Source organism: Nannospalax galili, unplaced genomic scaffold (assembly GCF_000622305.1).
Source record: "Nannospalax galili isolate Female #2095 unplaced genomic scaffold, S.galili_v1.0 scaffold75, whole genome shotgun sequence".
Classification (NCBI taxonomy): domain Eukaryota; kingdom Metazoa; phylum Chordata; class Mammalia; order Rodentia; family Spalacidae; genus Nannospalax; species Nannospalax galili.
This window is the reverse complement of record NW_008339433.1, coordinates 3718862-3730908: the sequence shown is the minus strand read 5'-3', so window position 1 is coordinate 3730908 and position 12047 is coordinate 3718862. Positions and strand designations below refer to the sequence as shown.

At 38.9% G+C, this 12047-nt stretch overlaps 1 protein-coding gene across 1 annotated transcript; it reads left to right on the top strand.

The window, feature by feature from the left end:
* The first annotated feature begins 5959 nt into the window (after positions 1-5959).
* LOC103734884 (testis-expressed protein 13C-1) lies at positions 5960-7783 on the top strand. The gene has a single exon (XM_008833940.1). It carries the CDS (start codon positions 5960-5962, stop codon positions 7781-7783), a length of 1824 nt encoding a protein of 607 aa, XP_008832162.1.
* Positions 7784-12047: the final 4264 nt, after the last annotated feature.

Sequence of the window (12047 nt, the reverse complement as noted above, 5' to 3'; positions counted from 1 at the left end):
CCTAGATGTCCATCAATTGATAAACTGACAAGGAAAACATGACACTTATTCACAATGGAGTATTACTTAGCTAAAATTGTGACATTTGCCAGGAAATGGATGGAACTGGAAAAATTATACTGATTGGGGTAACTTGGGGCTAGAAAGACAAATGCCTTTTGCCTTTTGCTCTTTCTCATGTGCAAGTATTAGCTTCAAATCTTTGGATTTACATTTAAAATAAATCTTTAAAAAGAAGTTATCACAGTGCAGGTGCTTGGAACCAGGCAGAGAAGAACAGTATAAACATACCCAGTTTCATGAGACAATGAGGCAGCATCTGTGAGGGACTAGAAATAGTTCAGCATTGCTTTAATACAGGGTTTGGTAGAGGAATGAGATTGTCCAAGCCATTAGCTAAAACTGAGAAAAAAATCATTATAACACAAGAGAGTTTGCACATTTTACATAGGAAGAACTGACACAGAATAATCCCCAAGCACGGTATTTTTGGAAACTGTTGAAAATAGTTTGAGATAGACATTTTCTATAAAATAAATTCAAAGGGGAATATATGGAGTTGGCAGAATAATCATGAAACTGTTATACTAAAGAAATAATGATAGTTGCTTTGAGAAGTGGTAGAGCAAATGTTAGATTGATGAAAGGCCAAAGGGATATTAAAGAAGACAGTGACTATACACAGGTTAGGGGAAGGCAAGAAGAGTTCAGCTCTCCTTATAATTACTAGTGTTGGTGACTGAGTAGATGATGGTAAGAAATAGCAACTAAGAGTAGGGTGTGACATAAGTTTACAGATAATTTCAGCTTAATGCATTGTTTTCTCTGAGACATTTGGGAAATTTAGCCCATAGTTTAATATATGTACTAAGCCTTGATTAGCTATTGAGGTTATAGGTACAGATATAGGAACCAGCATAGTGGTAGTATTTAGGAACTTTAACATATAATTTGTCACCTGAGAAAAGATTTAAAATTAAAGAGGAACAACATAGATCCCAGAGAACATCAATCTCTATTGAACAAATGCAAGAAATGTAGCACACAATAAAAAAGAATGGATGCAGCCAGGCATAGTGGTGCATGCCTTTAATCTGAGCACTTAAGAGGCAGAGGCAGGCAGATCTCTGTGAGCTCAAGGCCAGCCTGGTCTACATAGTGAGTTCTAGGACAGCTGGGGCTGCAGGAAGACCAAAAAAAAATGAATGGTTGGAGACATACTATACTAACTAGAGAAATTTGATATTATAGTGATTGATACCTAGAAAATGAAGATGTGTGAATAGCTTCAGGAAAGATGATGTGATTATCAATATTATACCCAATCTAGAGGTCCAGTAGTGTAAAGATTGAGAATCTTCAACCTATCATAAAATTAGAAAGTAGTGTGTGAATGTAACATTATCAATAATGGTACAGTAGTGGATATAAGATCTAAAATTCAGAAAATTAAAGATAGACTGGGAATACAAGTGGTTAATAAAGAATGTACAAAGAATAAACATTGGAATTTCTAACATTTTAGAACTGATACCAGTTGGAAAAAAATCACTATTTTGGATAAATTTTAAAATTGTAGCAATATAGCATGTATTAATTGAAGATGTTCTTGTTGGCATTATTAACTTGTAAACTGGACAGACAAGAAATGAATTTCTATTGTATGCATCCAAAGTCCCTCATGAACATTTGTAGTACAGTCTGTGTAGCCACTAAATGGATGAATTTCACTCATCATTTGGTCTTCCTGAAAAACAACTGTAGGACTAGGGATTTAGAGCATGACTGCATCCTAATTTTTGTGTTCAACTGAATCTAACTAGAGAAAGTACATGTAATATTTCTAGCTCAGTGACAATGAACATTTTTGAGAAATTTACATTGAATAAACAGAATAAAAAGTAAAATGGAAGCCATATGTGGAGGCAGAGGCAAGCCTTGTCTGCATAATGAGTTTCAGGCCAGAGGGAGTTAAAGGAAGAGACCCTGTCTTTGAAAAACAAGGAACAAAATGTAGACTATAAAATGACTCTTGAGAAATACAACACACTATGCTTAGCACTATGAATATGAACAATGATCACTGAAGGTGGTGGTTTTGAGGCAACAGGAATCTATTGTATTCGTCTAAAATTATGTATATCATTTATTACATATACACAGTTAACTTTTGATGTATACCATCATAAAGAGTAGTTCCTTTAGTGTGGTGTTGGCAGGAATATACAGTGTAACACAGCATTTAAAAATAACTACAAATGCTAATTTTTACAGTTTCAACTATTTTTCCATAACCTTTACGTAATAAGAGATAGTAACTGCCCACTTACACCTGTATTTTAATATGTCTAGAAAAACAGTGCTGATTCTCAGAATAGTTATTCAAATCTTTGCAAGTTGATCTGATTCAAAATTAAAATGCCATTATTTTAGTGAAAACATTTATTTATATATATAAACACATTTAATTATTAAGATTTGAAAGTCATATTAAATATGTTCAATTTCTTTTTCATTTTCATTGCCAATGTAAGAAAGACAATATGCTTATTATACAAAATTCTTAACTCTCATTCATATTTCCTCTTTATATTTATCTTCATTTTATGGATATTCCACGTTTCAGCCTAATTCTTCTTGCAAACCACTCTATTGTTTCTGCTTTTATATACAGACTATGTTTTGTTTCTGATCAAAGGCAGATGATGCCTACAGCACCCAGAAGGCAATGCAGATCCTGGAAATATCACAAATCCCAGCACACACATGGTGCCTCCTTGGTGGTATCAGATGTGTAGCTCTAGCAACGAGCATCTATGGAAATAGCTGAAAGATATAAGGCGGGTAGGTGGGGGACCAGATGCCAGCTTCTAAAAACATAGTGGAATGCAAACACAAGAGGCAGTAGTCCTATGAATTGAGCAATGTGATTTAGCTGGATATGGCAGAACAGTGTGACCTGGTAAAGATCTTGTCCAAGCAGCCAACTGGTAAATAACATAGAACTATCATTTATCAATTTCAGAATTATTTTCCTACTCACTGTTTTCATCTGAATCTTACCCACTGTTCAAACCCCAGCTTATGTCCCACCTCTCCATAAAAGGGTTCCTTTGTAGTTACAAGGGAGATAACATGAAAATGAAAATTACTTTTACAGTGTCTGCTACTTACATTTCACTGTCTTTACTTTCACTTACTGGTGGTTTGAAAATATTAAGAGAAAAATTTCAAATTTGTGTTCTGATTTATACTGTGTTTTGAGCAATGTAATGAAATCCTAAACCACTTTGCATCATGCAACTTAGGTCATGAATCATCCCTCTGTCTAACATAGTCACATGATAAGACCTGATTGTTAGTGATTTAGGGGTTGTTCAAGTTATCAGATCATCTACTGCAGTATCACAATTCTTATGCTCAGGTATTCATTATTTTAATTAATAATGATGACTTGTGCAGGAAGAATTATGCTGGCAATTAAGCTATGATAAAGAGAAAACAAAATGAGTGTTTGTTTTTGGCCTTTTTGAGACAATGTCTCCCTGTAACCCTGGCCTGGAACTCACTATGTAGACCAGGCTGGCCTCGATTTTACAGAGATCTGCCTGCCTCTTCTTCCAAAGTTCTGGAATTAAAGGCATGTGCCACCATGCCTGGCTCATAAATTATTTATTGCAATTGGAAAATTAATGTTTGTGAAAGGGAAAAAAAATCATATGAAGAGGTTGCTAGGACTGACCCTGACTTTCACAGACTCTATGTCTGTGAATCTGTGAAAAAAGGGGAAAAAATACATGCTACTTTTGCTCTAGTAAATCAAATTGCAAAAGTTGTGACCACAACATAGTATATGTGTTTAGTTAGGACAGAGTAGGCATTAAATGTATGTATGTATGTACAATCACAAATATGTGTGTGTATGCATTAGGTATTTATGGTTTAGTACTATATAGCTTCAAGAATTCACTGGAAAACTTGCAAGTTATCTCCTGTAGACAAAGAAAGACTAGTTTCTGTCCTTACTGCATCCTTGAATCTCCTGTCAGAGGAAATACACCCTCAGAAATATGAAATTTGATAAGAAATATGTGAAAAATAGTACTAATGAGTTTAGGAATTTTGAAGAACAAAGCTCACATGGAAGAGTCAAGTGAAGGTTTCTAGGATGTTTGTTATAGAATTTGAGTCTAATTTTTGAGAAACAGTAGGGCTGGACATAAAGGACTGGGAGTCCTTATCAATTAGTGATGGTAATTGTGAACAAAGAACAGATGGAATCACATTGAGAGTGCATGGAATAAGGAAGAGTGCCTGGAATAGGAATGACTCAAAGAGAGACCTCCACAAAATCAGTATTTAAGAAGACATGGTGGATGCATATCATAAGCGAAAAAACAAAGAAGAACAAAAGCAAAACAAACATTTAAAAGGAGCTGCCAAAAGAATGAAAACAAGCAAATTGGTGTTGAAGAGGATTTATTTTGAAAAAGGAAAATTCATAAAAAGCCAGTGCTACAGAAAGGTCAAGTTGGAAGAAACTTGGGTTATTGAGTGCAGGTTACCTATGTTACTATTTTGATATACTCTGTAATTATACAAGAGGAAATGAAGGTGCACATAATGAATACGAGACTATTATACAACATGTAGGAAACTTAAATATGCTCATGTGATAATGGGAAGGGAGTTTATGGAAAAGGACAGCTTGAAATAAATAAGTCAGTAGAGATAATGAATGAACCGAACTCAAGAAATCGCAGAGCCTGAGATTCAAAGAGTAGGTGAAGGATTTAGTATTAAAAGTTGAAACCAGAAGACTATGAGAGGAACTGAAGCAGGTACTATGTAGAAATTGATCAAAGAGTACCCCCATCATCCCACGACAAAATGGAAAAGACTTATCCATAGCTTATATTGTCTCCTAAAGCCCAGAGAGATATATGAGATAACAGTATCTTCATTTCAGCTGCACAGTGTTGCATCAGAAAATTCTACTTCAGAGTGTGAAGCTGTGAAATTTCTGTTCATCCCTTTCACCCAGTGAGCACACAGACATGCATTGTGGCCTCCTGTCTTTAGTCTTCCTGGAATATTTTATTTATCTAGCTCTTTAACTATTCAGCCAATGTATTGATTAACTTCTTAGTGCCCTTCCTCATTCTGCCTCTCAGCTGGGACTTGCCATGTCCCCAAACTGCTTGGTTCTCTTTCTACTTATGTACAGTACACAAGAGTGCCTGGTTTCCACTGCTACTCCATTGTGCACCCATTTCCTCAGTCTTCTCCATCCCCGCACTGCAAGGCCAGGCTTCTGTTTTGTCTATGCCAATGCTCTGTTGCCCTTCCTTTCTCCTGAATTTTTGTAGTATCTCCACATTATATTCTCTTCATTTCCATTAACTCAGAAGCCTGAAACCCCATTTCCCTCCACCTAATCATGCCTCAAGACCATTTCTTCTTTGCCTTCATCTCCCAGTCCAGAAATTCTATTTTTTTTCTGACCAGCAACAGTATGGTCTTAGATATTGTCCCATCCACTAGGTTATGGTTTCCAAAAGACCTTTTACCTTTTCTGGTTTGAGCTCGTTGCAGTCCCCACAATATCTACCATGTTTATGCTCCTTGTAGGTGATTCAATGACAAGTGACGCTGTTTCCCAACATGCCTTGCGGCAACACTCAGGTCTTCTCCTTTGTGACATAGCACAGGTTCTCCTCTGTCTACCTCACAGTTACAGTTGGGCACAGTGGGCCTGGTGACAGTATCAGCTTGGTTTCTATCAGCAGATGGAGGGAAATGAGGAAAGCGCTTGAGGAGGAAACCAAGATTAGGCAAGGAGTGAAGCAAAACAGTCTGAAGGCAGGTGGAGGAATACTTTTGGCCGTATCTGTGGCAACAGTGCCAGTGACAGTGGAAGAAGCCCACGAAAATATTACTTGGATGAGCTGCAGCCGCAATGGCAGTTGAATTTGGGGACCATGCCAGTGGTTTCCACCATACTGAAGTCATCAGATTCATTAACAACGAAATCACTATGAATGGAGGCGGCTCTGAATTCTATGTGAACTATCGCTCTCGACCCTGGAATGAGATAGAAGATCAGCTTCAAGTCATCCTCGTAGACCCCAAAGTGCCACACTCCCTCAAGAGAGCTTGTACCTGGAGTGCATTGGCCTTGAGTGTGCGAGTGGCAGCAAGGCAGCGTGAACAGCAGGCATGTAAGGTTGGGCGACTGCAAGATCAGCTGGGAGAATATGAGACAGTTTCTTGCACTCTAGCCTCTGAACTACAGCAGTTGCATAACGAGAGAGACCAGGCAGCAGCTCAGTTGCAGATAACACAGACTGCCCTACAAGAGGCAGTGGATGAGTGTGAAGTGCTTCGTGGGAGGCTGCTCCAGGCAGAGAGGTCAGCAATGTATAATACATTGCCATGGGGCATTGCATGTGAACCTGGAGTCGAAGAGTATTGGACAGCACCATGGTCACTGAATGAACAGGAGCAAGCAAACGTGGCGTCCTGGAGGGGCCAGAACATTCCCCTTTTGGAGGCCCACGTGCCATTCCCAATAAGTTTGCTTTGTGTCCCAGAATCTCCAGTTCCTTGGGTCCAGGCAGTGTATCCACTGTCAGTCAATCTGCCGTTCTTTATAGGAGTCCCGCATTCAATATTTGTACCATGCCCATTAGTAATAGAATCAGGGGCAACAGCAGCAACTGTGAACACAGCTGTATCCCAGATTGTTACTGCGGGAATCTACTCAACTGATTTGTGGGCCCAGGAAGAAATGGCTCCCATGTGGGAACAAATCAGTCAAAGGCAGAATGAATGCCACGAGATCTTCCAGGGAAGATTTTACATGGAAGACAGCAGACTCCACTGTCAAGAAGATACAGAGAAGCCCCAGGACACAACTCCTTCTGGAGACAACAGTAACCACAACCACACAGAAAATCAGATCATACCACAGGGGATGGCTCCCACTTCGAAGAAAGAACCAGCGAAAGAAACAGCTGTCCTAGAATTGAACATTAGCCATAGCATAAAGGAAGATTCATTAATGCCACCAGAGACTGCTGCCCAGGGGAACACTCCCAGGAACAGCCAGAAGAAATATCCAGGGATTCTCATGCACTCGGTTCACCTGGGAGATGACACCAGCAACAACACAAAGGAAGATTCTGTGACATGCCAGCAGACAGCTGCCCAGGGGAACACTCCCAGGAACAGCCAGAAGAAATATCCAGGGATTCCCTGGAGAATATCTCTCCAAGGAAATAGTATCAACTATAACCAGAAAGAAGATCCAAACATGCCCCAGGAGAGAGGTGTCCTGGGAGATAGCAACAGACATTATCTGAAAGAGGAGGCAGTAATATTCCAGCAGAAGACACCCCTGGGGAATGGTGGGAACCATAACCAGAGGAAAGCTCAAGAGATGCCCCAGGGCATGACTGCTTTGAGGGCTGGGAGGAGCCAGAGCCAGAAGGAAGTGCCAAATAGACATCAAACAAGCCCCCTGGGAAAAACTAAGAGACCTTATGTCAGTAAATACCCAAAGAAACAGCTGTCTCCCAAGCAGAAGACCAAACAAATGTCAAGGTCAAAGGTTGCAGAACCCAAGCCTCAGAAGAAGCCTGACTTAAATCTTACTCCAATGAATTGGGTATGCCCATTATGTAAAGATCTGAATCGCCCACAGAGCAAAGCATGCTATAAATGTGGGAAAGTCTGTGCTCTAAATGAAAGTCAAGATACTGATCCAAGACAAATCCACTGATTTCAGGAAAGTAAGTAATGGAAACCCTTCCAAGACAAAACCAAACTCTTTTATTAAAATTTGGTTTCATTGAATATTTGTATATTTTATACAGAATATCACAAAGTCTTTTAATCATCTTTATACCCCCATCCCCACCAGCACACTCCCACAGCCCCACCACTGGAAACCTTATACTCTGTCATCCATATTAACACCCAATGTGTCAAGTCAGTGTCCCCAGATGTTCCCCTGTTTAAGTCTAACCACAGAGGTCTAGTCAGCCTATGTAGAGTCCCTTGTTTTCTTTTCCTCACTCAGCAGTAATCAGCTGCCAATGTTTCCTCAGCTAAGTCTGTTGTTCATTTTCCCAGTACTCTACTAGGTTTTTGTCTGCCTCAGTTTGCATGGAACTTCTGTATGCTGACACCACTGTCTTAGAGCCATATGAGTAGGGTCCCAAGAGCTTGTAGGACTCTGTATCCATATGGTGAAAGATTGTAAAAAGAAATTCTCAAGATCCACTCCCCCCTCTGATCTGAAAGTAACCAGAGAAAAATTAAAACCAAATTTTTTTGGAGAATAAAGAAAAGTCCAATGTAAATTTTCTCAAGTTAACCAGTTTCTTATCATCATGGACACACATATATGCAAATACGCACATTTTATATTCTTATTTTATTAATTTTAGTCAAATAAGAAGCTATTTTTGAATTACGCATGCACATTTTAAATTGGGAAAGCCTAATAATGTATTGCTATTTTGCAGATGATGGAGTTTGTATGGCTGTTGCTGATTTGTTGACATCGTCGAGAAGTTGTAGTCATCAAGCCTTTTTTATATTGCTATTCTTAATTTCATTTTTCCTGAAAAAAAGATTATATTTGACTAAAGGCAGCCATATGATCTTACAGTTAAGAAAAATGCTGAATTTGTAATAACACTATTACATGGCAATAATTATTCTTTGAAAACTACTGCTGTGTTTATGTTTTCTTCTTTCACATTCTAAGGGAAGGTCTTGTTTATGTGTCTCAGGCCCACTAAAGTTGCTGTTGCTGAAGAAACTAAACCTCTTCCATTAGATTATTCCCCAACAACAAAAAATAACATAAATTATAATGGACCTACATCAGTGTAACCCAGATTGTCTGTAGCCAAGAAACATGATAAATTGTGGAAAAACAGGTTCTTTGGTACCCATTAGGGATAACTAGAAAACAAAATAGTCTTGTTGAATTTTAATCTCTCAGTTGGGCAAGGGATTATTTTAGAAGGATTTAGAGAGATGCAGTGCTAATAGCAAATCTGATATTTCATGAAATTCATGAAACAAGTATTTGTGGTTGCTTAGTGTTTGCAACGATGTGGAACTGTATGGCATTATATGTTGAATACATCAAAATCCTTTTTGATGAGTTTGGCTAGATGAAAAACAAGAACATAATTTGGAACACAAATTAGGTTATCTTTGCCTTATATAGAGAGTTTTGTTGTGTAGAACCAAGAGAAAAAACATCCAGATCATATTTTCAGTCATTTCTGGAGGCTATATGAAATAGACATTGATGAATGAACTTGAGTGACCAAACTCCTCTTCTTCTTAATACTAAGTGAGACAAATGAGCAGTGGCAAGCATAAGAACAGTGGCCTCATGAAAGTGCAGTCAGGGTTATTTCTCATCCCTTCCCATTTCCTCACTTGAGAATCACAGGTATTTTCCTGATGGCCATCACCATACCTAGATGGGTTGTATAGAAGAAGATTCTTGGGGGAGTACTGGCTACGATTCTTGGGGGAGTACTGGCTACACAGTTAAGCCCTCAACCCTGAATTACTTTCAACACTGAATTACTCCATCCAAAGTCCCTCTCCTGTCAAGAATGGATGAAGAACAACATCGGGACCAAAATGGTGCTCTGCATAGATGGTCCTTCTCTTGACAGGATTAACTGGGAGAAAGATAGAACTGGTGTGTGGAGAACCATTCTTCCTGATCCCCATTCTTTTCACTGAGTGGATTTTTCGCAGGCTCTGTACTCCCCCAATACATATGCAGTAAGGAAGGTGGAGCCAGGGTGAAGCTGAACATAGAAAGTTATATTTGCCTCCAGTAAGACCTAAAGTTATTCCTGAGTTCCCTGAAAGATTCCACCAATCTCACCATGTTCCACTTTTTCAGGGTTTTTTATGCTGATAACTAGTAGTGGAGTGTAAAATTGCCTGATGTGGCATCTATGTAGCTTGTATTTTGGGACAGGTTTTTCATGGGCAGAAACTCAAATCTTTACTTCCCTCCATCTCACTGATGTGAAGAAAATATCAATCTTACTCACTATGAAAGGCCTCCCTTCTTCCTTTGAGTAACCTAATATTCAGGGACTATGGTGCATGAGAACAATTCACCATCTTTTCCTGCTCTTTTGTTGTGGTTCAAATCTACATATTAATTTAAAAATAGGGAACTCTGCAGTTTCAGTATCAGGGATGATGAGAGTGGCTGCTAATATTGGACTCCTTGATAACTATTGATAGAATCCGTACATGTGTCAAGCAACCACTCTTTTCTGAGGCCCTGCATTTCCCTAGGTTCGTAGCAGGGAGTAATGGGTAGTCAGGTATCATGCATAGCAATTTAACTTCTATTTTTTCCTATTCTCTTAAGTTCTGCATTTTCATAATAATTCCTTCAAGAGGGTCAGTATTATGCAAAAACAAAATGAAAACAGGTTGCATCACCTCAGACAAAAGGAGGAAAGTGTAAACTTCCATATCCTTATTCCAAGGACTATAGTGAGTTAAGATGGTAAGAAACAAAGATTGTGTCATATTAGAAATTTAACTTTTCTGATAGATACGACTAATACCTGGGACAAAATTGTGAGAAAGAAAGGGGCTGCTGGGAAAAACATTACTTTTTGAGGAACGATTGTAGACACTATGATATGTTGCATATCCTTATGGGCTCTGCATTTGCAGGTATGCATACACACAGGTAATTTTTTGTATTGTGTATAAATAGAGTGCTATTTTGTAAAGTTGAGAAGAAATAGTACAAATGGTTGTTGAGGAAGAGGAGAAAGAATAAGGTTTATGAACAGTTATTTCCAGTAGTGATTTTAGGGGTTGAACTGGAACTTTTTCCTTGAAGGCACTTAAGAACATGACAGTGATGTAGAAGAGATAAGAGTACTTCTCTGAGTAAAAGAGAAGTGGGAAGAGAAATGACAAAACTAACTCCATTTTTGTTCTGACTTTGGCTTTACACTGTATTTATGCCCAGCCATTTCTACTACAGCCAGCCAGGCAGAACATCTCATGCAGGTAGTTTCAGGTAATGTAATTTTTTTACAATACCGGAAAACTTACAAGGGGTCAGGTAACATATCCAGATAGCACATCCTCCCACCCCGCTAAACCTGCATCTCCATGAAGCCCATTCTGAGAAACTTGTATTTTTCTAATCAAAATTTTTGTTAGCTAAAAACTTCTTTGTTAACTGAACTGCCATCCCGGTCTGGTGCAACTATGGTGATCTGATGTAACTATGATTATTGACTTTTTCCCTGGCATGATGTAATTGTGGTTTTAAGCTTTGTAAACTCTGTCCTCTTTTGGCATTTGTTCCCTCTCTGACTGCCAGCTATTGATAATAGAGTCCTAAATCGACCATCACTATGTGGCATTTCTGTGCATCTCACTTGGTATTACATTTGGAGGACCCCATGAGATTGCCACTCAGGAGCTCAGCCTCCTTCCAGATCTCCACAGTTTGATGAGCTGTTACAGAGGAGGTGTCTCCCTGAGGCATTCCACGGCCCAGTGAATCCCTTATCAAAGCTAGAGTGTCCTGAAAGAACTGCCACCAGCACCCCAAAACCCAAACGGATTGAGTCCTTCTGATCCTCCTAAGAGGTAAGATCTGTTATTTTTGGTTTAGAATTCCATTCTAGTCTGGTCTGGTTTGTTTTGGCATTTAATAATAGGAATGTGATCCAACAGAGACCTTCCCAAGGCCTTTCTCAATAGTCAAATGTTGGCTGAGGAGGTCATCTGGTAAACTGGTACACAACTAGAAACCAGTTATTCTGGTTTCTGTTTATGTCTGTTTTCTGTATATAAATAATTGTATGACTGAATGAGTGCTTGGGCAGGAGGATGAAGTGAGTTCTGCACTGGAGAGCACCTGTTCAGAAGGTCCTTGTCTATGGTGGAATGAGAGTATGTCCTTGTTTGTTTCAACTGCTGCCCTTTGACTTTCCTTCTGCTTTGATTCTCATTGA